General features: G+C 39.2%; 1 protein-coding gene across 2 annotated transcripts in view; it reads right to left on the bottom strand.

Annotated features, from left to right (window-relative positions):
* glrbb (glycine receptor, beta b) overlaps positions 1 to 27,238 on the bottom strand; it is a 147,194-nt gene that overhangs the window by 45,265 nt on the left and 74,691 nt on the right. For both annotated transcript variants that reach the window (XM_069922869.1, XM_069922868.1), the window contains exons 3-6: positions 22,800 to 22,867; positions 13,431 to 13,660; positions 13,243 to 13,325; positions 9,492 to 9,632 (exon numbers count right to left, since the gene is read on the bottom strand). In XM_069922869.1, the coding sequence (XP_069778970.1) occupies positions 9,492 to 9,632; positions 13,243 to 13,325; positions 13,431 to 13,660; positions 22,800 to 22,867 (522 nt within the window). The remainder of the gene's footprint in view (positions 1 to 9,491; positions 9,633 to 13,242; positions 13,326 to 13,430; positions 13,661 to 22,799; positions 22,868 to 27,238) is intronic.

The following is a 27,238-nucleotide window of genomic DNA, read 5'->3' as shown; positions in this document are numbered from 1 at the left end:
TCTATGTACCATTGTTGTATTCTCAAGTTGTCTTCTAATTTCCAGGTTGACATAATACATTTTTTTGCTACAGCTAGGGCTATTATAATAAATCTTTTCTGTGCTCCATCCAAATCAAGTCCAAATTCTTTATTTCTTATATTACTTAGAAGGAAGATCTCTGGGTTTTTGGTATATTGCTTATTGCGATTTTATTTAATATCTGGTTTAGATCTTCCCAAAATTTTTCCACTTTCTCACATGTCCAAATTGCATGTATTGTTGTTCCCGTTTCCTTTTTACAGCGAAAACATCTGTCTGATATTGTTGGGTCCCATTTATTTAACTTTTGGGGTGTGATGTATAGCCTTTGTAACCAATTATATTGTATCATGCGTAACCTCATGTTTATTGTATTTCTCATGGTTCCGGAGCATAGCTTTTCCCATGTTTCATTCTTTATTTTAACGTTTAGATCTTGTTCCCATTTTTGTTTAGGTTTACAGTTTGTTTTCTCGTTCTCCTTTTCTTGCAGTTTGATGTACATATTTGTTATAAATTTTTTATTTATCATTGTGTCTGTAATCACATATTCAAAATTGCTTCCTTCTGGTAACCTCAGACTGTTTCCCAATTTGTCCTTCAAGTAGGTTTTCAGTTGGTGGTATGCAAACCTTGTATCGTGAGTTATATTATATTTGTCCTTCATTTGTTCAAAAGATAATAATTTATTTCCCGAAAAACAATTTTCTATTCTTTTGATCCCTTTTCTCTCCCATTCTCTAAAGGAAAGGTTATTTATTGTGAAAGGGATTAGTTGATTTTGCGTCAATATTAATTTTGGTAGTTGATAATTTATTTTATTCCTTTCTACGTGAATCTTCTTCCAAATGATGAGCAGATGGTGTAATACTGGTGAATTCCTATGTTGCACCAATTTTTCATCCCACTTATAGAGTATATGCTCAGGTATCTTCTCCCCTATTTTATCTAGCTCTAATCTGGTCCAATCTGGTTTTTCCCTTGTTTGATAAAAATCTGATAGTTATCTTAATTGTGCTGCTCTATAATAATTTTTAAAGTTTGGTAGTTGTAAGCCTCCTTGTTTGTACCATTCTGTTAATTTATCTAGTGCTATCCTCGGTTTCCCCCCTTTCCATAAGAATTTCCTTATTATTTTCTTTAGCTCCTTGAAGAATTTCTCTGTTAGGTGAATTGGTAATGATTGAAATAGGTATTGTATCCTTGGGAAGATGTTCATTTTAATACAGTTTATCCTTTCTATCAGTGTTAGTGGTAAGTCTTTCCAGTGCTCTAAGTCGTCTTGTAATTTTTTCATTAATGGCTGATAATTTAGTTTATATAAATGGCCGAGATTATTATTTAGTTGTATACCTAGGAATCGAATTGCTTGTGTTTGCCATCTAAATGGTGATCCTTCCTTAAACTTTGTGAAATCTGCATTATTCATTGGCATTGCCTCACTTTTATTTGTGTTGATCTTGTACCCCGATACTTCTCCCTATTCCTTCAATTTCTTATGTAATTCTTTTATTGATATTTCTGGTTCTGTTAAGTATATTATAACGTCATCTGCAAATAGACTGATTTTATATTCCTTCTCTTTTATTTTTATCCCTCGTATTTTATTTTCTGTTCTTATCAGTTCTGCTAGTGGTTCTATAGCTAACGCGAACAGTGAGGGAGATAGTGGACATCCCTGCCTTGTTGATCTGCTTAATTTAAATTGCTTTGATATATATCCATTTATTGTCACTTTCGCCAATGGTCCCTTATATAATGCTTTAATCCAATTAATATATTTCTCTGGTAGGTTGAATTTTTGTAGTATTTTGAATAAATAATTCCATTCTACTCTGTCAAAGGCTTTCTCTGCGTCTAAAGCAACCGCTACTGTTGGAGTTTTGTTTCCTTTTACTGCATGGATTAAGTTAATGAATTTATAGATGTTGTCCGTTGTTTGTCTTTTTTTAATAAATCCAGTTTGGTCTAGTTTTACTATTTTTGGTACACAGTCGGCCAATCTGTTTGCTAATAGTTTAGCTATTATCTTATAATCTGTGTTAAGTAGAGATATTGGTCTATACGATGCTGGTGTTAGTGGATCTTTCCCTGTCTTTTGTATTACTGTAATTATTGCTGTTTTGCATGAATCTGGTATGTTTTGTGTTTTTTCAATCTGGTTCATTACTTCCAGGAGAGGAGGAATTAATAAGTCTTTGAATGTTTTATAGAATTCTATTGGGAGTCCATCCTCTCCCGGTGTTTTATTGTTCGGTAGTTTTTTTTAATATCTCCTGTATTTCTTCTATTTCAAATGGTTTTATTAATTTATTTTGCTCCTCTGTTTGTAATTTCGGTAGTTAAATTTTAGTTAGAAATTCATCTATTTTGTCTTCTTTCCCTTTGTTTTCAGTTTGATATAATTGTTCGTAGAATTCCCTGAAGTTTTTGTTGATCTCCGTTGGGTTATATGTAATTTGTTCGTCCTTTTTCCTTGATGCCAATACCATTCTTTTAGTTTGTTCTGTCTTAAGCTGCCACGCTAGTATTTTGTGCATTTTTTCTCCTAGCTCATAATATTTCTGCATTGTCTTCATTATGTTCTTCTCAACCTTATATGTTTGTAGTGTTTCATATTTTATTTTCTTGTCTGTCAATTCTCTTCTTTTAGTTGTATCTTCCTTTACTGCTAATTCTTTTTCTGTATTTGTTATTTCCCTTTCCAACTGTTCTATTTCTCGATTGTAGTCCTTCTTCATCTTAGTTACATAACTTATTATCTGTCCTCTGATGAATGCTTTCATTGCATCCCATATTGGGACTCAGAGAAAGCCTTTGACAGAGTAGAATGCAATTATTTATTCAAAGTACTACAAAAATTCAACCTACCAGAGAAATATATTAATTGGATTATTTTTCACTGATTCCGTATTTATTTCAAAGTACATTTTAATTTGTCTCTCAATGAATTCTCTAAAATCTTGTCTTTTAAGTAGCATGGAGTTTAATCTCCATCTATACATTCTTGGTGGGATGTCCTCTAGCTCTATTGCCAATAACAGGGGTGAGTAACCTGATAACAATCTAGCTTTATATTCCGTTTTCTTAACTCTTCCTTGAATGTGGGCTGATAACAGGAATAGGTCTAGCCTTGAGTATGTTTTTGGGTGTTGTTTCCTCCATATATCCAAAAATTGCATTTCCTGCATCGATTTAATTATAAATTTGGTTACCTTGTTCTTTCTGTTAGTCTTTTTTCCAGTTTTATCCATGTTTGAGTCCAAATTAAGGTTAAAATCCTCTCCTATTAGTATATTCCCTTGCGTATCTGCGATCTTCAAAAAGATATCTTGCATACATTTTTGATCTTCTTCATTAGGTGCGTATACATTGAGTAAATTCCAAAATTCTGAATATATCTGACATTTTATCATTACATACCTCCCTGCTGGATCTATTATTTCCTCTTCTATTTTGATTGGTACATTTTTATTGATTAATATAGCTACTCCTCTGGCTTTTGAATTATATGATGCTGCTGTTACATGTCCTATCCAATCTCTCTTTAATTTCTTGTGTTCCACTTCAGTTAAATGTGTTTCTTGCACGAACGCTATATCAATTTTTTCTTTCTTCACTAAATTTAACAGCTTCTTCCTTTTGATTTGGTTATGTATTCCGTTAATATTTAAAGTCATATAGTTCAACATAGCCATTTCATACTTTGTTTATCTTTCCTTTCCGTTTCCTCATCACCACCTTCCCTTCTTATCCATTTCTGTTTTATTTTTTAAAACACATTGTAAGACAACATTTCTAAAACATAAAATATTTCCACTATTCCCATATCTAAAATTCCTTTAACCCCAATAGTCCCTCCCTTCTCTGAGTTGCCCTTTGTCCCTTGTTGGGCAACCACATCTCCCCTCTTCATTTGGATTTGCGAACCTGCTTGCAAGCGTCAACTGATTTCGCAGTGACTGTTATTCTTCCCCAACCAGCCCCCCCAGAAAAGATTTTAATCTTTATATATAACAAAGCTCACTCTCTTAATTCCCTCCTTACTTCCTTTCTTCCCTTTCTTTCTCTTCTTAGTTCTTACTTATACTTTATTCTTCTTCTTCATATGTACTTTGTTGTCATTTTTGTTCTTATTATATCTCTTCATCTCTCTGTCTGTTTTGTAGGTGTTCTGCAAATTTTCGTGCTTTTTCCGGATCCGAGAGCAGTTTGCTTTGCTGCCCCGGGATAACTATTTTAAGCACCGCTGGATATTTTAACATAAATTTATAACCTTTTTTCCTTAGGGTCATTTTGGCTGCATTAAACTCCTTCCTCTTCTTCAGGAGTTCAAAACTTATATCTGGATAGAATTTTTTTTTTTGACCTTTGTATTCCAGTGGCTTTTTGTCTTCTCTTATTTTTTTCATTGCTTTCTCCAATATATTTTCTCTTGTCCTACAACTTAGGAATTTTACTAGAATGGATCTTGTTTTTTGTTGTGGTTGTGGTTTAGGGGCTAATGTTCTGTGTGCCCTTTCTATTTCCATTCCTTCCTGTAATTCTGGCATTCCTAAGACCCTGGGGATCTATTCTTTTATAAATTCTTTCATATCTTTGCCTTCTTCATCTTCCTTAAGGCCCACTATCTTTATATTGTTTCTCCTATTATAGTTTTCCATTATATCTATCTTCTGAGCTAACAGCTCCTGTGTTTCTTTAACTTTTTTATCATATTCTTCTAATTTCTTTTTTAAGTCATCTACCTCCATTTCTATGGCTGTTTCTCGTTCTTCCACCTTCTCTACTCTTTTTCCTATTTCTGTCATGACCATCTCTAATCTATTCACTCTTTCTTCTGTACCTTTTATTCTTCTTTTTATTTCACTGAATTCTTGTGTCAGCCATTCTTTTAAGGTTTCCATATATTCTTTAAAAAAAAATATCCATGTACTGTCCCTTCCCTTCATCTTCCATTTCTCTGTGTGGAGTTTGATGTTCTCCCTCCTCTTCTTCTGAGTCCACTCCAGGATCTGTGTCTTTTATTTCTGTCTCTTCTGATTTTCTTGTTGGGTTGTTTATTTTATTTTGTTGGGTATTTTTGTTTTTATTATTTTTATTAAAGGTGTCTTGGTGTTGGTCGTCTTTCTCTGGGTTGGTCATCTGTTGTTTCTCTGATTTCCTTTTTTTGTTCTCTTCCTTCTTGTTCCCGTTATTTTCTATGTTTTCCTGTTGGGAGTCTTGCTGTCGTGTTATACTTGTCTGTTTCAGCTGTGGAGATATACTCCTTAGCTGGTCCCCCTCCCATCGGTGTTGTTTTTGTCTTGTGCATCGCGCATGCACGAGGATTCGCGCATACACGGTTGCGCACTTTTGTTTGGCTCCGTGAGCCATATTTGTAGTCCTGAGTTCGGGGTTTCCACTGACCTCAGGGAGCGGGCTTCTCTCTCCACGGCGGGCCTCCTCGTACAGGTAAGGCCTTCACCTTTCTCTTCCGACGTCTTTCCTTCTCTTTTCTTCCCGTTGTTTTTGGTTTTTCTTTCTTTGCTGCCATTTTCTCCACACTTTTATTTTTAATTTGTTATGGTTTCTGTGTTTGTAGCTTTGTTTTTCTTTACTTTTTTTAAACTTTTCTGGAGAGGACTGGTATTTTCTTACCAGTCACTACTCCATCACGTGACTTTCACCTGGTTGTTTAACAATTCTTGAAGATTTGATTTAATTGAATTTAAAGATACCGCATAGTTAACAGGCCCTCTCAGGTACATCCATGTGACCAATTAACCTACTACCTGTACATCTTTGAAACACGTGAAAACCCAACAGACAAGGGAAGAGCATACAAACTCCTTACCGACAGCATTGGATTCAAACCTGCATTACTGACACTAATGGCATTGCGCTAACCACCGAGCTAACCCTGCTGCCTTAGAAACAAAGTCAATACCAAAGAGCTGAGTCATTCTTATGATGTACCAGCAGTTATTCCAAATGTAATTGTTATTTTATAAAGAGGTTACTGTATATTTTGGCATATGTCAACTGGCTTATGTCGACCCCCATTTTTCAACCTTATTTTAAGGGTTTTTAATGATATATCCGATATACTAACAGTATATTTTCTGGATGCCTGAGTTGGCCCATTGACTGATGTACAAGTTGACCCCCAAAGACTGCACAAATTGATCTGCTGGACGTTGGCTGGAGGTGTTTGCTATCAACATAACTTGCCACAAGAGTATGAAAGTGATAGAAATGGCCAAGATAACCAACTTCGCTACTGCAAAAGAATTTGGACGTATATGAGAAGTTGATCAGAGATTGGAGGAAGAAAGATTTTAAGAAAAATACCAAAAAGGCAATGTTGGTTGAGAAAAGGAATCACTCATTGGCCAGAGTTGGAAAATCATGTTGCAGAATGGAAACGTGAACAGAGGCAAATTGCTATATAGTCACCTGAAATAAAATAAGAACATTTCCACTGCAGTGGGCCAAGTCTCACCCAGACCTCAGTGATGATTTTGAACCTACAGTCGGCTGGTGCAGTTTCATGAACAGGAAAAATCTGATATTACACTAAAAAAAATTACACAAAAACTACTAAAAGATTTTGATCATAAAGTTATAAGTTTTCACCAGTTTATTATATGGAACTGGCAGAAACACCAGTTTGGATTTACAAATATCAGAAATATGGACTAAACCCCCATGAATTTCAACATGATAAGTAGATAGGAAAGTTGTTAAAACTGTGCTAACCAGAAGTACAGGCCATGAAAGGACCAGGTTTACCATGGTGTCATCATGCATGGCCGACAGGACAAAGTTAAGACTCATGGTAATCATCAAAGACAAAATTAAACTGAAAATGAAATGTATTTTTGTACATTTTCATGAAGAATAGATGGATGAAAATGGTATAGAACTATGGATAGACAATGTGTGGAACAGACGGCTAGGCGGTTTATGCAAAGAATGGAGTTTGCTGGTCTGAGTTATGTCTCATAGCCACTTAACTGAGAAAACTAAAAGTAGGTTAGCACCACATAATACTTACATGGCAGTTTGACGCCTGTATTGCAACCTCTCAATATCTGCTTGAACATTCAAAATCCATGTGCGCGAGGAATGGAATACATCGATGTCGAGTGCAGAAAAGTCATTTTTAAAAGGTGGGGGAAATGCCTGCTGCATCACTTGATGTGCTGTGTAACTTCATGCTCAAGGCATGGGACAAAGTTAAAGTAGAGACTGTGATAAAAATCATTTAAAAAGTGCAATTGTTGGCACGGAAGATGATTTATTGTGGGACACTGATGATGAAGCTGAAACCTCATCAGATACAGACTGGGACCCATATGATGACTGTTTAAAGAGTGAGAGTATGGATGTGCTGGCCGCCATCTTTGCTTCAGACGATGATAGTGAGAGTGATTTTGAAGGGATTTTGTGTTTTCAATAAAAACCTCAATGAAAACCTGTCGCTGTCGTGTTTTTATTTTGGTTTTTCAAGAGTGGACTTATACACTGGATCAGCACAGATTAAATTTTAAGCTGAATTTAAGGGAATTTACACAATACAGCCTCTATGGATGACACATAATTTATTTTATAAAGCATCTCTTCTGCAAATAACCACAATGTCAGACTTTAAGGTGATAGTTGTGACTGGTGAAAAGTTATTAAGAATGCAGATCAATGCAGATGCAGACAGGAACATACAGAATCATAGAATGGTAACAGCTTAGGAATAAGCTATCCATCCTGTCTGTATCATCTCTCTATAGTCATTGATTAGTTGCACTCCCTGCTACCTTTTTTGTAGCTTTGCAAATGTTTCCTCACTACAGAATGCTTATTCATTTTTAAAGTCACTTAGGAAACTGCCCCCACCACACCTGCAAGTAGTGCCTTGGGAGTGCTTGTGCATGAATCACAAAAAGTTAGGTTGCAGGTGCAGCAGGTTATTAAGAAGGCAAATGGAATGTTGGCCTTCATCGCTAGAGGAATTGAATTCAGGAGTAGGGAGGTAATGTTGCAACTGTATAAGGTACTGGTGAGACCGTACCTAGAGTACTGTGTCCAGTTCTGGTCTCCATATTTGAGGAAAGATATAGTGGCTTTGGAGACGGTCCAGAGGAGGTTTACTAGGTTGATCCCTAGGATGAAGGGGTTGACTTATGATGAAAGATTAAATCATCTAGGATTGTATTCGCTCGAGTTCAGAAGAATGAGAGGAGATCTTATAGAAACATGATAGGATAGATGTAGGAAGGTTTTTTGAGCTGGCCGGGGAAACTAAAACGAGAGGACACAGTCTCAAGATTTGGGGGAGTAGATTTAGGACAGAGATGAGGAAAAATAGTTTTTCCCAGAGGGTAGTGAATGTTTGGAATTCTCTGTCCAGGGAAGTGGTTGAGGCTGCTTCATTAGACATATTTAAAATTTGGTTAGATAAATTTTTACATGATAGAGGAATTAGGGGATATGGGGAGAAGGCAGGTAGGTGGAGTTAGGTCATAAATTAGATCAGCTATGATCATATTGAATGGCGGAGCAGGCTCGATGGACCATTTTTGTCTGACTCCTTATCCTACTTCCTATGTTCCAATGTTCCTATGTATGAGAAAATATCCTCATGTCACTATTAATTCTCTCCTTTACTTTATATCTGTCCCTGAACCCTTCAACAATGGGAACAGCCACCCTTTATTTACTCAACCCAGATTTCTCATCATTTTATATTCTTCAATCAAAACTTCCTTAACCTTCTCTTTTTCAATGAAAGCAGTGTCAGCCATTCCATTCTCCCCTTGTAACTGCAGTACCTCCTCCTAGTAACAAATTTGCATAAATCTCTTCTAGACTATCCATACCAACATTCTAAGAATTGAACAGAGAATGCTTTGGTTGCACCAGTGTTTTATGAAGGTCCAGCATGACTTCTCCACATTTATAAATAACACGTCTATTGATAAAACCCAGAATGTATATATTGAGTAACTTCTCAACTTACGGCCTACTGTTTCAGATGACGTGTATCCATAGTCTCAGATACCACTCATCCTGTAACCCTCTTTCAGCAGTATTCCATAATCCATGTTGAATTTCATCATTCTTATTACCAAAGTTCATCATCTCAAATTTCACTGCATGCCTATCCATTTACAATCTGCTTCAAATTCTCACCATCCTCTTTTCACTTCACGATTCTGCCAAATGTTATCATATGCCAATTTAGAAAATGCAGCTTGCATCCCAAGTTTAGGGTCTCATTCTAAGCCATTAATATTGATTTAAAAAGGCATTGGCCACAAAACCAATGCCTAGAGAACAATATTGTTCACCTTCCTTCCAAGTGAGAAACAAGCATTCACGGTGCCCCTCCTTGTCAGTTGATCTTGATCTTATGCAGAGTATTTCTCTAGTTTTATGCTTTCAAAATACTGTAGCAAAACATATTTTAATATTGATGGCAAATTGCTCACCGGTGCCTTCATAATACTTTGTGCAGTTTCCGTACTCAATGTCTTCCTCTTTAACATCAAATTGTGGTAATGCAATCTCCTCCATTTGAACGGGGTCCTTAGCTTGCCAAATGAATTTGAGGTCTTCTGTAGTGTAACCAACTGGAAAGGAAATTACACATGCTGAAACCATGATACAAAAACAGTGTTTTTGATGGCTGCAATGGTGGCAAATTTTAAAACATCGCATCTCCTGTTCCTCCTTCATCATCATTTGTGAGTCTAGACTACCTCCTGAAGTCAAACTTTTTTACCTTGTTAGGGTGGTACCATCACTTTGAACTGCAGTTCTACAAGGTGAGGAAACAATTGGTAGAAAAAAATGAAGGAACACTATATATCTCAATAAAACTTGTTTTTTTTTTAAACTTGCCAAATGTTAATAGATTACACTCAAATCAACCTCAATGGACAATTGACCCATTCTAATCCCTGAATGTAGTTGAGCACAGAAACTGCCAGAAGAAGCCATTTCCCTTCCTACACTTAACCTCCCACCCCTTTCCTTCCTTCCCTTATCTTCAAATCCATCAGGCTTCATGCTTTTCCAAAGCTTCCTGTATAAATCTTTTTAAAAAAAACCTTGCTCTTCATTTCCAGTGTTACAAAGGGACTTAAACCTATGGTGTACTCTGGTTCACTCTTCTATTTCCACTCCCCTCTCACAGCACCTTTTAGTGGAACGACAGATAATATCACACTCCCCCTTTCTCCTCCCATCTCCCATGATCTAGGGCCTGGAATACTTTATTTGCATGCACTTATTTTTCCAATTTTGTATCCTGTTTGTGCTTCTCGGGATACTGCTTCCATTGTACTGGAGCAGTTCATGCCGAATTAGTGATCACATTGCAAAATATGTTGGATCAGTTTTTAAATGTGTCTCCAGTCACTTGGCAGTTTAAATCTCCACCCTACTCTCTGAACTTGGTTTCATGCAAGCTTAAAGTACATCAACTGAACAGGGACATTACAGCTGTTCAGATTCAGCAGCGAGTTCCACATTTTCAGAAAAGGAAAGAAATACGAGAACTGCAGAGGCTGGTGTATTTTGAACAAACAATAAGCTGCGCTCAAAGAGTCTGGCAGCAGCCATGGAGAGAAACAGTCAATGTTTCAGGTTGAGACCATTTTTAAGTCTCCTGCCCTGAAACGTTGACTATTTCTCTCCATGGATGCTGCCTGACCTACTGAGTCCCCAGTGGGTCTCCAGGGATTGGAGGACTGATGGACTCTGGGTCTTAGAAAGTGTTGGAAACAGGTCCCAGGCAAGCCATAAGCGAGTGTGGGATTGGGATCCCATCAAGTCTCAGGGAAGTGTGGGAACCAGGTGAGTCCACCCATGGACACTCCCTGGCCCACTGAGTACCTCCAGCAGCTCATTGCTTTCTATTGAATCTATTGTTCTTTACCCAAAACAGCTGTGAAGGATTAGTTGCTGAGAATATTCAGGAAATAAATCAATGGATTTTTAGATATTTAATGAATCAAATGATTCAAAGTTACTACAGGAAAGTAGCCCTAAAGTATCAGGATGATCATATTGAAAAGAGAGCAGATATCAAGTGCTTTTATTTTCCATTAGTTACTCATACACTTACATTTTCTCTTTTTCAGTGAACTATGACTAAATCTGCTCATGTTTCCAATAGTATGTGGCAAATTGTTAAGTATTGTATATCTATTAATGACAGATCATTTGTCCCCATGAGGTATCTGTTTGATAAGATTTAGCATTAGGATATTTTGTATATAAATAGTTAAAAATCTTAATGGAATGACCGATGACCAGAAACATTAATCCAAATGAAAAGCACAGCAGATACTGAAGATTTGAAAGTTCTAATGAAAGAACCTTGAAAGACCATTAACCTAAGGCTTTGCTTCCCTCTTAACAGGACATATTTCCACCATTTTCTGTTTTTATTTCCATTACTAGTTTACAGACAAAGGTTAAGAATCATTTGCTAATTACTATTACAATTAATTTTATCTGAAATAAGTGTGTTTTCATGTATCATTTCATCCCATAAGTCATTAATTTAATGAAGAGTATGGGTGACAAATTCATTATTAATTTACATTTTCATCTAGAAAAATCTGCCAGGTTTTCCCCTTGAATTAAAAAAAAGACAATTACTAGTTTACAATTCCAACAATGGCCTCTGGACCCTTCTTCAAGTTGTCATGGAAATGCAGGTAGAGATGTCTGGCAGGGTTACTGGATACAAAGTCCACTGCAGAGCTCACCTAACATTTACACCTGCATTTTCTCCAGGAAGGGTCATGAAACTGTGGCCCCTTTCACACCTGCATTCCACTAAATTGGACATTCAGTGTCCTGGAATGGAATGGGGGTGTGGCTTTTCACACTTGACCACTCCTAATTGGGATAGTGAACGCTTTCACACTTGTAACGAGCCATTCCCCGGGTTAGGACAGTTCTACTTTCTACTGGTGATGTCATGACACATCGAGCGATGGTGAACCTGCCCTAAATCCTGATCAATGTATTATGATCTTATATTTGAACAAAATTAATCATGTCCAATTATAACATGATTAAGCTTTATGCACAGCACAGTATGAGTCCTTCAGCTCCTGATGTTCTTGTGCTGACCTATATAAACTTTTATAAGGGACCATGGGAAAGAGTGTTAAAGTTGGTAGTGCTTTTGCATTCAATTTATACAGTGTGGGAAAGTTTGTAGCGCTCTAATGCACAATTTATCTAGCGTGGGAAATTTGGTAGCAGTATTGCGCACAATTTAAACAGTGTTGGTAAGCATTATTGCACACAATTTATAAATACCGTGGGGGAAAAAAGCGATTCTGGGACTTGCCCTCCCAGAATTCCATGCAGGAGAGAAAAGGCTGTATGCCCGGCTGCATAAATGGAGCATTCATAGAGGGTTTTCTCTGCTGCCAGGCATTCTGGGAAGTCAGGTCCACCATTACGTTTTTCCAGCAGTTTTTAGAAATTGTGAGCTATAGCACTATCAATTTTCCCACGCTGTTTAAAAATTGTTCGCTATTGCTATTTAATTTATTTCCTCTGTCTCTCTCTCTCTCTCTCTCTCTCTCTCTTTCTTTCCTACTGCAAAGTTTACATCTTAATTTTAATCTTTTCTTCCTGCACTCATGCAAAAACGTGGGTTATTTCAATCTCACAATGCAATTAACCCTTTCACACTTGCCTGATTGCAACGCCGGCACCTGCAGATGCCGGGGATTGTACTAGGGGTCGAGGACGTCAATCCCCGGCATGAAATGACGTGACCTGACGTCGGCTTTGAGTTGATTATGCTTTTACACTTGCCACTTTCAAGGCCGATTGGCATTTGATTCCTGGGAACACTTGCAAGTGTGAAAGGAGCTTGAGACTAACATCTGGGACTCTGGGTGGTAATTTTCATTTGCTGGCACAGGTGGTCAATTGGTATTGTGGAATGGTGACTAATTATACATGCTGACCACATTTCATTCCATGGCAAGCGATCAATCAACAGGTGGCAGTTTACTGCTCTCACTCAGTGAAAATTATCCCTTCTGGATGAAAGTTTCCTTTCCCTGAACCACAAAATGTACTGCTTTTGAAACATGAGATCTTAAAACAAAAGCTGACTTAGTGCCAACAACACCTCTCTGTAAATCTACAGTCTCAACTATCAGTCAAAACATCTACCCTAAAGCAAACATTGATGAAACATACAGCTCTCCAGCTGAATCTTGCAACGCTGCGTATCCATGGGAAACAGAGTCAAATCAAGAGGGCATGAAAGTGTTATTGACAACCTGAAATATAAAAGAGAACAGAAAACATTACCCACATTTGGAAGTTATAAAAAACTGCAAAAATAGTCAGTGTCATTCTCAGATGTCAAGAGATTTTAATCTCACCTCATACTGAGCAACACATCACCATTCCGGAATATAAAGAGTAGGATGTTATCTTGTGTTACATCATGAAAATTTGCATTCTTTTCATTTGCAAAAAATAAATCAGGTTTCCATAAGCACTTGAACATTGTTGGGTCCACAGTAAGTGTGTCTGAACCTTTAAAATCAGTTGGCAGTTTAAGTCGTGGATCATTCCATTTTTGTCTGAGAAATATATTCACTCTGTAGTCCTATCAAAACAGAAGCTGCAAGTCAAGTTAGATGTACATGAGAGGTACAACCACAGAGAACTGAGAAGTAAAAGCTTCAGAACACCAAGCAAGTTAATTAGACCCTGAAAGATGATAGGCTGATGCAGGAACTTTAATTCAAGTTCAAAGAAATTTTAATAATTTTAATTTATCGAGAATAATACTGGCATCCATTCCAAGACTAACTGTACAAACTAATGGTATCTCTTGGTATATCAGAATGCCAAATCTCTGGCATTGGATCCAACTGTCATTTAAATAAGTGTTAACAGAATGCTCTTACTTGAAAACCACTCTTCAATTGTTGTATTAGGAAGAGAACTTTTGACCAACTGTTAGCATTCCTTTCTCTGAGAAAGAATATTTAAGTAAGATTTTCTACAGACAACATTGCTGATATCAACCAGAATATGCAGTTGAACTTTTGTCCTTCTGCTCCTTTGAGTTGAGGAAATAATGGGGGACTAAATTAGTAAATCAGTGCCTGCTTTGGGTCATCCACAATCAGCAGCGACCCATTAAAGCTCTGATTGACAATGTGACAATACAATTGAAAAGGATCAAAGAAAATGTTGTCCAGTAGTTGTCACTCTATGGGCCTGGAGGCCAGCTACAAGAGCGGATTGCAAACTTAAAACTTACCTTTCAGACAGCAGCCCTAAAAGGCTGCTCCAGTGTCGCAGTCATATCAAGAGGCGCCTCGTAGCCTTGTAGCACCATCCAGAGCCAATGGAGGCAGGGCGACTGATACCATAGCGCCACCAGTCATAATAGGTGACAGAGCAATGGCCATCTTCCCTACCCATAATCCCCCATGTAGCTGGAACCACTCTGTGGTTCCCAGAACAGTTCTAGCTGCATGGGGGATTATGGGTAGGAAAGACAGCCATTGCTCTGCTGCATTTTGAGCCACAGAGAGCAGCCCCAAAGGCTGAAGCGGCCTGGTGAGGCTATCACAGCCTGCACCAACTGCCCCCAATGGTTCCCGTTGGCCCCCACCTGCCGCCCCTGCCTTGAGGGAGTCATGGAGGGCATCATCAGCCCGCCCCTCACCATCTGCTTGCAGCAGCTGTACATCCAGGTCAGGTGGAGGAGCGCGGCACTCTGCCGATTATCCTTCCCAGAGAAGGATTGGAATCGGTGCCTCAGAGCTGGCCACGGCGCATTCAGAAATATGTCTTTTGGCGCAAGGACAAAGAATGTCCACCTTTACAGATGAGTGTTTTCCCTGCTTGGAAGCACGGTGTGTCTCTTTCCCAGAAGTTGGCATCCATTGTGCAACTTGGAAACCAGTCACTTGGTCGAGCATTGCCTTGGGTTGTCTTATTTTTAGGGTATTCACTTTGAGCCTGTCTTTAAAGCCAACAATCACCAGAGAGCATGTCAATATGCTACCTTTTACCACTGTGGGGACTCCAAATACTAACCTGATGCTCACATCTCCACATGGATTCACCACTTGCTCAGTGAGAGCTTTTTTTTTTAAACCTCAAAAGGGATTGTGGTCATTTACCAGGGAAATTGTACACTTGCCATTCTTTGCTTGGCTTCGCGGACGAAGATTTATGGTGGGGGTAAAAGTCCACGTCAGCTGCAGGCTCGTTTGTGGCTGACAAGTCCGATGCGGGACAGGCAGACACGGTTGCAGCGGCTGCAATGGAAAATTGGTTGGTTGGGGTTGGGTGTTGGGTTTTTCCTCCTTTGTCTTTTGTCAGTGAGGTGGGCTCTGCGGTCTTCTTCAAAGGAGGTTGCTGCCCGCCAAACTGTGAGGCGCCAAGATGCACGGTTTGAGGCGATATCAGCCCACTGGCGGTGGTCAATGTGGCAGGCACCAAGAGATTTCTTTAGGCAGTCCTTGTACCTTTTCTTTGATGCACCTCTGTCACGGTGGCCAGTGGAGAGCTCGCCATATAACACGATCTTGGGAAGGCGATGGTCCTCCATTCTGGACACGTGACCCACCCAGCGCAGCTGGATCTTCAGCAGCGTGGACTCGATGCTGTCGACCTCTGCCATCTCGAGTACTTCGACGTTAGGGATGAAAGCGCTCCAATGGATGTTGAGGATGGAGCGGAGACAACGCTGGTGGAAGCGTTCTAGGAGCCGTAGGTGATGCCGGTAGAGGACCCATGATTCGGAGCCGAACAGGAGTGTGGGTATGACACCGGCTCTGTATACGCTTATCTTTGTGAGGTTTTTCAGTTGGTTGTTTTTCCAGACTCTTTTGTGTAGTCTTCCAAAGGCACTATTTGCCTTGGCGAGTCTGTTGTCTATCTCATTGTCGATCCTTGCATCTGATGAAATGGTGCAGCCGAGATAGGTAAACTGGTTGACCGTTTTGAGTTTTGTGTGCCCGATGCAGATGTGGGGGGGCTGGTAGTCATGGTGGGGAGTTGGCTGATGGAGGACCTCAGTTTTCTTCAGGCTGACTTCCAGGCCAAACACTTTGGCAGTTTCCGCAAAGCAGGACGTCAAGCGCTGAAGAGCTGGCTCTGAATGGGCAATTAAAGCGGCATCGTCTGCAAAGAGTAGTTCACGGACAAGTTTCTCTTGTGTCTTGGTGTGAGCTTGCAGGCGCCTCAGATTGAAGAGACTGACATCCGTGCGGTACCGGATGTAAACAGCGTCTTCATTGTTGGGGTCTTTCGTGGCTTGGTTCAGCATCATGCTGAAGAAGATTGAAAAGAGGGTTGGTGCGAGAACACAGCCTTGCTTCACGCCATTGTTAATGGAGAAGGGTTCAGAGAACTCATTGCTGTATCTGACCCGACCTTGTTGGTTTTCGTGCAGTTGGATAATCTCTTTTCAGTGCCAACCGCTCAGTCCAAGATTCCGCCCTGCTCCAGCTCCCTCAACAGTCCCTAAGGCTAGAGCTGGATGAGGTCCTCACCCAGGATGAGACATATAAGGCAATCAAACAACTGAAAAGTGGCAAAGCAGCAGGTATGGATGGAATCCCCCCAGAGGTCTGGAAGGCTGGCGGCAAAACTCTGCATGCCAAACTGCATGAGTTTTTCAAGCTTTGTTGGGAACAAGGAAAACTGCCTCAGGACCTTTGTGATGCCACCATCATCACCCTGTAAAAGGCGAGAAATCAGACTGCTCAAACTACAGGGGAATCACGCTGCTCTCCATTGCAGGCAAAATCTTCGCTAGGATTCTACTAAATAGAATAATACCTAGTGTCGCCGAGAATATTCTCCCAGAATCACAGTGCGGCTTTCGCGCAAACAGAGGAACTACTGACATGGTCTTTGCCCTCAGACAGCTCCAAGAAAAGTGCAGAGAACAAAACAAAGTACTCGACATCACCTTTGTTGACCTCACCAAAGCCTTCGACACCGTGAGCAGGAAAGGGCTTTGGCAAATACTAGAGCGCATCGGATGTCCCCCAAAGTTCCTCAACACTTGCCATTACTGCAAGATGATTTGAGTGAAGAGATCTTGTCCAAATAAATCATATAGGACCCTGTTATGTCCATACCTGGGATACTGTGAACAAGTCTTGCAATAGGAAAGTCCTGTGAATGTTCATCAGATTGATTCGGGGATGGGGCTTTTGTCCTGTGAGGACTGGTTAAGTAGATCTGCATGAGAGGTGATCCTCTGCAATATATATTTTTTTTAGATTTTGACATTGAAGTCAAGTCTATGTTTCACTTGGTCGAGTTGTCTGGGCCAGTTTCAAAATAAGGGATCAGCCATTCAGAACTTTGATAAGAAGACTTCTTCAGATGATAGTGAATCTTTTAAATCCTCTAAAAGTTTGTTTGGATTCCTGAAAATACAGAAAATGTACCCCAAAATTTTCCATTCTATTACAGTAATTGAATCTGTAGGACAGTGGTTCTCAACCTTTTTCTTTCCACTCACATACCACTTTAAGTAATCCCTATGCATAAGTGCTCTGTGATTGGTAAGGGATTGCTTGAAGTGGTATGTGAGTGGAAAGAAAAAGGTTGAGGACCACTGCTGTAGGAAGATGTCACTCCCGGTATGTGCAAGATATTGGGGAAAACTTCCTTAATTCCATCATCATGCAGAACTTCACTCAGTTCTGTTTCGTACCCAGATTTACGTGATGGCATTTTGGGGTGAAGAACCCTGGCTGAATCATGGAGCATGACCCTTGGATTCCAAGCAAGGAATGATATGAGCATTGTAACCACATTCACTTGTCCACTAAAAATGTTACAAGCCTTCGGAATGTTGAAACTTTAATCTGAAGAATGTTTCAAAACAGCTCAGCCAAAGGATAAGAAAGGGAAGAAGTTTATCAGAGCCTCCACATCCAGCTAAAAGTCAACATCCTCCTTTTTAAGATATGGAACACGTTTTTGTCAGTCACTGGGGGAGTGAAGATCCAAGGCTGGGATTTATAACATTAAAGGTAATGATCACAGCATTTGTCCTTGGATAGTAGACAGCATTGGCTTAGGCAATTTTTATTTCATGACACCCAATGGCATGAGCAGAGACATTGTTGCAATGGTCTGAGACTGGATGTCCTTTATGCTAAAGATACACTTCTCCACTTGCTCCAGAAAGAGTGCATGGGAGATCCTAGGTCTGCCAGCCTCTTAGACACCGCTTACTGGTGTTTCAAAAGTAACTGTGATTGACGCCAACACCACACACTGTTCCAGTCCTGTTCTATCATAGCTGGAACACAACTTTTTGTTTTACTCTTATTCCTCTGACCAATGAAGGAAAGTCTACTATTTACCTTCTTTATCCCACACGCATAGGTATTTTCAGGGTGCTTTGGACCTGAATCTCTAGATCCCTCTGCATGTCACTGATGTTAAGTCTTCTGCCATTAACTATATAGTTCCACCTTACATTTGACCTCCCGAAGTCCTAAACCTCTTACTTATTTAATTTTAACTCAGAGATACAGCACAGTAACAGGCTGTTCCGGCTAATTAACCCACGCCACCCACATCTGAATCAGGATTTATTGTCGTGAACAAGTCATGAAATTCAGTGCTTTGCAGCAGCATCACAGGGCAAACGTTCATATTATAACCATCTCTCGAGATTACTATATATTAAAAAAAACACAATAATTGTGCACAAAAAAATAAGGCAGTGTCTTTGATTCATTTATTATTCAGGAATCTGATGGTAGCTGTGAAGAAGCTGTTCTTGTGCCATTGAAGAGCAGCCGTATGTATGAATTGCTGTTTTCGAGCTGCGTGGAGAGCCAGCGATATTGCATCTGCTGTGGAGCGATTGTGACAATAGGCAAATTACAGTGGGTCCAGATCTTTACTTAGGTATGTTAATTCTGGCGACGACCAGCCTCTTGAAGCATTTCATCACAGTAGAAGTTAAGTGTTTCTGGGAGATAGTCATTGAGGCAGCCCACGCTAATCTTCTTGGGTATCAGGATGAATGATGCTGTTTTTGAAACATTGTTTGGTTTTTCTTCTCAAAGCAGGCATAGAAGGCATTTAGCTCATTGGGTAGTGAAGCAGCGTAGCCATCTATAGTGTTCATCTTTGCTTTGTAGACTAATGGCTGCACTCCCTGCCTATCTGGTGTGTTTCTGTCTCGGTCTCTAGTTTCCACTTGAATTGCCATTTTGCTTCAGAGCTGGCCTTCTGCAGGTCGTACCTGGACTTCTTGTAAAGATCTTGATCCCTGGCCTTAAAAGCTCTTACTCTTGCCCTCAGCAAGTTGCAGATTCTCTGATTCATCCAGGGCTTCTGGGTTGGGGAACACCCAGTATTTGCACGTGAGCAAAGGCTCATCCATGCAGGTCTTGATCAAGTCAGTGACACTTGTTGCATATTCATTCAAGTCTATGGATGAGTTTTTGAATATGCTCCTCTGAGGCCTAGACCACACCTTCACCATATTCACCACTGGTGCTGTAGTCCTCAGTCTCTGCTTGTACATCAGGAGTAGAAGTACAATAGGTGATCAAACTTGCTGAAATGCAGTAGTGGTGTGGCTCGGTAGGTATTCTTCATGATAGCGTAGCAGTGGTCGAGTGTGTTAGTTCCCCTGGTCTCGAATGTGACGTGTTGGTGGCAGTTTGTCAGAAACTTCTTCAAGTTGGCCTGATTGATGTCTCCCACAAAGATCGGGAAGGCATCAGGATGTGCTGTCTCATGGCTGTTTATCACAGTCCATCTAGTGCCAGCCTGACATTAGCCATGGGCAGAATGTACACTGCGACCAGGATGATGGTGGTGAACTCCCGTGGCAGGTAGAATGGGCAACATGGTAACCAGATGATCCAGGTTGGGGGAACAGGACTGGGACATGACCCTCGTGTCTGTGCACCACGATGAATTAATGATGATACAAATGCTGCCTCCCCTGGTTTTTTTTCAGACACCAGTGTTCAGTCAGCATGATGGAGGGTGTAGCCCTTGGGCTGCAGTGGCACGTCCAATATGTCCACGTTTAGCCAGGTTTCCATAAAGCGCATTGTGCAGCACTCCCCGATGTCTCTCTGATATTGAAGTTTGACTTAGAGTTCATCAAGTTTGTTCTCCAAGGACTGTAAGTTGGTAGGGAACAGAAGCCTCATATCCCAGCATGACCTGTAGCCCATAGCCCACCTCTGCATCCATGTAGTCGGGTCTTCTTTACCTGGTCTGCTGCTGGAATTGTTGTTATACCTGCTTGGTGTTTAAAGCACTGGAGTTGTTGTTGCAAACTGCAGAGTTGAACCTGCTGGACCTGTTGCAAACTGTCGAGTTGTTGTTGTTGCCAACTGTCTGAGCCGTTTAAAACTCCCACAGAAGAGTTGTTGTACTTGCGTGAACTGTTTAAAGGTCCCTCGTCCCGACCGGAGTTTGCCAATCCTATTGATTCTGCTGATTCTAAGAGATCCTAGGACCTCCATGCTGTTGGATAAGTTTGATTTTATGTTTCTGCTTTTTTTGATTTTTAGGAGTTATGAATGGGAATATTTGATTATTCCCATCAGAGCTGCTCTCAAAGAGTGGCCGCTGTAAGGTGCCATTTTGAATTTTTTCACCCATATGAACAATTAACCTACTTACCCTATATGTCTTTGTATATGAGAGGAAACCAGAGCACCTGGAGGAAACCCATGCAGACACTGGGAGAAGATACAAACTCCTTAAAGACAGCACCAGATTGGAACATGGGTTGCTAGCACTGTAATAGCATTGTGCTAACCACTATACTAATCGAGCCGCCCACTACACTAACCATGCCGTCTAGATTAAATTCCATTTACTATTTCTTTGCCCATATATATCACTGATCTATCTCCTGAAGTATACCTTAACGTCCATCAATATTGTCCACAAGTCCACCAATCTTTGCATTATCTGCAAACCTACTTTGAGGAAGTGCTCAGGCCCAAAATATCAGTAATATATCTTTAGCTCTTATTGATGCTATGAGACCTGCTGAGTTACTCCAGCATTTCTGAATTTTTACTACAATCACAGCTTCTGCGGGCTTTTGTGTTTAAAACTTACTAATCCACCTGCCAACTTTTTCCATCCAACCCATTTATGCATCCAACGAACAACAGGGATCCCAATCCTGATCCCTGCAGAACACCACTGGTCATGGTGTCCAACCAGAATAGCACTCTTCCACCTCTAACCTCTTATCTTCTTTGGCAAGACAACTATCAATCCACAATGGATCCCATGCATCTGGACATTCTGGATAATCCTACTAGAAGGGTCCTTGTCAAAACCTTTACTAAAGTCCTTCTAGACAACACCCACTGCCCTACTGTTATCAATCAACCACTCAAATAATTCAATCCAATTTGTAAATCATGACCTTACCTGCAAAAATCCATGCTAAATACCCCAAATATGAGCAGGACTTTCCAAATCACATGAATCCTATCCCTACCTATAGTTTCTGTACCATTGATGCGAGTCTCCTCTGACTCAGTTATCTGCTTTGCCTTTGAATAGGCCTATTCTCACCCTAGTTATCTTATTTTTTATTAACATTTTCTAATCAAACTTGCCAAAAATATTTCATGGTCCTTTTTGATCTTCATGATGTCCTGGTTGAGCTCTTCCCTGTAATCTTTATACTCTTTAAAGATCCTGCCTAATCTTAGCTTCCCAAAAGATTATGTTTATTTCCTTTTTCTTTTTGACTAAAATCACCACCTCTCTCCTCATCCAAGGTTCTCCTACCTTGAATTATGCCTGTCTTTGACTTTGATCAGTTAGCCCTCAAACAACTCATACAAGTCAGGTGTGGATAACAGCTGCTCCTATAATTAACTCTCCCTACCTCTTATCTAATAGTAGCAGAATTTTCCCTACACCAATTTAGTATTTTTCCACATTGTTCAGGTCTATCCATAAATAAAAGTTAAGGATTCATGACTGCTCTTCCCAAAATGCTCCCCCCACTGAAACTCCACTCATGTGACCAAACTCACTTCCTCATACAATGGCAATATGGCCACTTTCCTGGTTGCACAATCTACATGGTACTTCAAGAAAACTTCTCGAATGTCTCAACTAATTCTTTGGAGTTTAAGGAAGTCCAGGTCAATGTTCAGGCTCATTGGTATTCTTATTTCTTATATTATCATGACCCAGTTATCATTTACTTCAGGAAATGCCTTGACTTGCAGGGTAAAGGTGATAAAGACTGCAGGGAAGAGGTTATATCTCCCAAATACCTTGCACACCTTTATGGCCAAATCATTCAACTTGGTTCCAATAACAATAACTGCAATGCCAATAAAATTAATCATGGCATTTTCACCTTTCTCTTCCTTTTTTTGTCTCTGCTTATTGCATAATTTGACATACATTTAGAGAATTTACTGTTTAATTTTTTTTTACACCATGTTTCATTAAGATGTCCAGTTGTCATCAAACAGATAGCAATTTCTTGAGTTAAAGCAATTGATACGCACTATCAATGACTCCAAAGACTGAGTGAGGAATGATAGGCTTTAATACACATTAGATTTCAGATGGCCCAACTCCATGTGCTCGAAAGAATGGAAGAGGGTAGGGAGGTCACATTTATGGCCAGGTCACAGGGGGAGGGGTTACAAGGTATTTAATCATCAGTGGGCCAGCCAGCCACTCACACACAGAGCAGCAACAGTATATACATATCACCACAGCGAGCTTACCATAGTTGTTTCATGGATTGAGCCAAAACTGTTAATGAAAATATTTACTTGTACGTCAACCGGAATATCTAGGGGGGGAAGAAAAACAGAACTGTTGATCATACTGGAAAAATAATAACTTTTCAAAATCACAGAAGAAAGATCATTTACCACCCTGGCACTCAACACTGTGCACACCAGGTTTTGTGTTAAAGCATCCAGATATCTCTCTCTCTCTTTTCAATATTTTTTATTGGTTTTATCAAGTAAATGTTACATAGGTACATAATAATAGTATTAACAAATCACATATAATAATACAAAAGGTGTTGAGACCTATGTTACATTGAGAAGTAAAAAAAAACACTCAACTAATTATCAAACCCTTCCCTTCAGAGGCCTCTGGCTAAACATAAGTAGCCCACTACCTGATAATAAAAAGGAAAGTAGGTAATCAATAAGGCCAAAAAGCCAAAAGTTGACTAATTTTGAAAATAATTAAGAAAAGAACCCCATAAAGGAACAAAACTGAGATTGCAAATAAAGCATCCAGATATGAACAACCCTAATGTGGTTGATTAGACCAGAAAGGAATCAGTTGTTTCAGCAAAAGATCTATTCCTCATATTTTAAAATGTATCTTTTGCTAATTTTCCTTTTTTTTAATATTTTATTTATAGATTTAAAGCCACAATAAATTTGTTAATTTTACAAGTATATAATTCAAATCCCAATACATGTGGTATATAAAAAATAGAACAAAAGATAGAAATATAGATCTACCCAAAACCACCCCCCCCCCATATCCCACACTAACCCCCTACTGAAAGAAAGAAGGAAATTAAAAAAAGACCAGAGCTCTTCAACAGGAGTTTTATTACTATAATATTTCATAAGATTGTATTTGTAGAGACCTGAGAAGAAATAAAATATCAAAAATTCAATTAAATATTTACATCCACCTTTTGTCAGTATGGGGTCAATATTTTCAAAAATATATAATATTTATCTCATAAATTATGTTATTTTCTCAAGTGGTATATAGCTCTGAACCTCAGCATGCCATCTTTCCATTCCCAAATTTATATCCAATTTCCAAGTTATGGCTATGCACCTTCTAGCTACAGCCAATACAATTTGCACAAATTTAACTTGGTAAATATTCAGTTTTAATTTAAATTTAATTCCTTTAACATCTCCTGGGATTTAATCCCGGTTATTTGTTCTAAAAAATTACCTTTTTCAACCAAAAAGATCTAACTTTAGGACATTGCCAGGTAGAATGCAGAAAGGTTCCAACTTCTCGTTCACATCTAAAATATAAATCTGAGTAAATCTGATTCAATTTATTTATCTTTTGAGGTGTCAGATATAACTGGTGAATAAAATTGTATTGAACCCATCTGTATCTCACATTTATTGTACTTTTCCTTAGATATATCAGTCCATTTTCTTTCATCTATTTGTATATTAAAATCTACTTCCCATCTTTGCCTTAACTTGCTAATTTTCAATTACATTCTTTGTTACCTATTTCCTGGGTTAGCTTTAACTAACAAACTGTGGATAACAGTCTTTATCACCTTTACCCTGCAAGTCAAAGCATTTCCTGAAGTAAATGATAACTGGGTCATGATAATATAAGAAATAAGAATACCAATGAGCCTGAATATTGACCTGGACTTCCTTAAACTCCAGAGAATTAGTTCTCAAAAGTTATGCCACCCCCTCCCCCCATACTTCTCTATGAAGCAGTCAAGTTTAGTTTTTTTTTCCAGACTTCTGTCCTACCAACTATACAAAAAAAAATTCAAAAATATTCATGTCATTCCAGAACAGACAAATAGGAAATCATTTTTATTGAACAAGTAGGAAAGAAGAAAACATGGACATACATAATTACAAAAAAAAATTAATAAAAGGTTACCTGAGCCCAATGGTTTGTACACAGTGATTCATTATAAACTCAAGATTGTGAACAATTAATAATGAAACTTTAAAAATAATTCTTTTAATATAAAATATTTAGTGAGATCCTTGAGCTTGATGTTCTTGTGCAAGTTTTTTTGATGTCAGGTTCCAAATTGGATAGTGATGGTTGAAAGTCACCTCTTGTTGTGGCATCAAGTCTGTTCCTAGATTTTGTAAAGGAATCTACCTTGCTGAATCCACATTCAATAAAGTATGATGGAAAGGCAATGAGAAATATTTCAGCCTTTTCCCATAGTTTTGGAAATCTATTCAGCAGATCACTCTTAACCCAAAAATCTTTTTTGAAAATTGATTTAACTTACGGCATGCAATTATATAACTCTGAAGATCAATCAACCTCTCTTGAATTTCTACATCTACATTGGTGGGTTGTTCCTTAAATTGATCTAATATTGAATATGGGATATCAAGCTTTAACAGGTCATTAAATATTTTCTGCATATCTGAGTGTATTTGCTTTAGGTATTCATCAATAGTCATGTCGTCGACCTTCAGTGCCTCTACAGATTTAGAAATTGTAAAGTTTCCTGATGTCTGATATTGCTCCAATAGACTTTGAGCTTTTTAGGAAAGAAACAATGGCTTTATATCAATGAGGATATAGCATTTACCCTGTAACTTCATGTTCAATAAATTGAGTTTGTCTCCATGCTCGCTGTGAGAAAGAAACAATAGTATCCCAGAGAACAATGAAATAATGAAGACCTTTGGACAGCCACCTCACCTTGTAATGCAGCAGCAGCATTTGGAAATAGTCGTCATTTTCTTCACACAGCTGCCAGAATAGATGGGCTTGAAGGAGATGTGATTTTATAAAGTTTATAAAATTGTCCTTATGACTATTGAAAGCAAAGCATTTAAATGTCCTCCTAAGATTTTAGCCATTATGAATGATGCAACAAGTCAAGTTTATTATCATTTGTTTGCACAAGCATAACCCAGTGAAACACCATTTTCCAGTCCTCAGTGCCAAATACGCAGACACACAACCAGACATAGCACATGTATTATGTCTGGTTGTGTATCTGCATATTTTATGACAAACAACATACATGCAAGACAAGTATTCACATATACAAACAATTAAATAAATATTGCTATGTAACAATGAGAGTCTCAGATGGTTCGTGTGAGCAGTTCCTTTGGTCGTTCAGCATTCTCACTGCCCATGGGAAGAAGCTGTTCCTCAGTCTAGTGGTTCTGGCTCCGATACTCAGGAGCAACTGAAAGATGCCGTGTGCAAGGTGGAAGGGAGCCCTCTATGATTTTGCTTGCCCTCTTCAGACAATGATCCTGGTAGATCACATCGATGGGGGAGAGGGAGACTTCCAGTGATCCTCTCTGCCACACTTATGGTCCTGTGGATTGATCTACAATCCATTTCTCCATAGCAACCGTACCACACTGTGATGCAGTGAGCCAGAACCCTCTTGAAAGTGTTCCTGTAGAAAGTTAACATGATGGTGGCTGGTAGCCTTGCATCTAAACACAGCTCGAACCATATCATCAAATTTGCTGACGACACGACCATGATGGGCCTTATTAGTAAGAATAAGAAGTCAGCGTGCAGAGAAGAGGTACAGTTATTAATGGACTGGTGTAGAGCCAACAACCTGTATCTGAATATTAATAAAATTTAAGAGATGGATGTCAACTTCAGGAGGGTCCAGGTGGGACCACGCTCCATTGACTATTGATGGCTTGACTGTTGAGGTTGTCAAGAGTATCAACTTCCTTGGAGTGCACTTGGCAGAGAATCTCACCTGGTCCCTTACTTCATGTGAAGGCTGAGGAAAGTTCATCTCCCACCCTCCATCCTCACTACATTCTACAGAGGATGTATTGAGAGCATCCTGTGCAACTGCATCACCGCCTGGTTTGGAAGCTGTACCACCTCAGACCACAAGATGCTGCAGAGGATAATGAAGTCAGCGGAAAAGATGGTTGGGGGCTCTCTTCCTACCATGAAGGACATCTACAACACTCGATGCGGGTGTAAGTCAATAAACATTGTGAAGGACTTCATACACCCCTCATGTAAACTATTCTCCCTTCTGCCATCTGGTAGGAGGTACCTTAGCACTCGGGCCCTTATGTCCAGATTGGGCAACAGTTTTTTCCCCCCTACTCCATCAGGCTCTTGAATTCCCAGAACATATGTGGATAATGTATGATGGAGTTTGACTGTATACGTCTTAACATTTTAACATTTCAATGTATCTAACTTATATTTATGTAAATATGCTCCATAGTCCTGGAGTAACACTATCTTGTCTTTACCATGTGAGCAGGGTATGAAAGAAAAATAAAGGTGACTTGACTTAAATGTTTTTTTAGCTTCCTTGGCCTCATGCCTTCATTTGAAAATGTATTCAAGCATATCAAACACATGGGAAGAGAAGAGTTTTTCAAAGATGAAAAATACAATGTGTTTCACCAAATATTGCCGACATTTAATTTTCATCAAT

This window comes from Narcine bancroftii, chromosome 3 (genome assembly GCF_036971445.1).
Source record: "Narcine bancroftii isolate sNarBan1 chromosome 3, sNarBan1.hap1, whole genome shotgun sequence".
Taxonomy (NCBI): domain Eukaryota; kingdom Metazoa; phylum Chordata; class Chondrichthyes; order Torpediniformes; family Narcinidae; genus Narcine; species Narcine bancroftii.
This window is presented reverse-complemented; position numbering and strand designations above follow the sequence as displayed.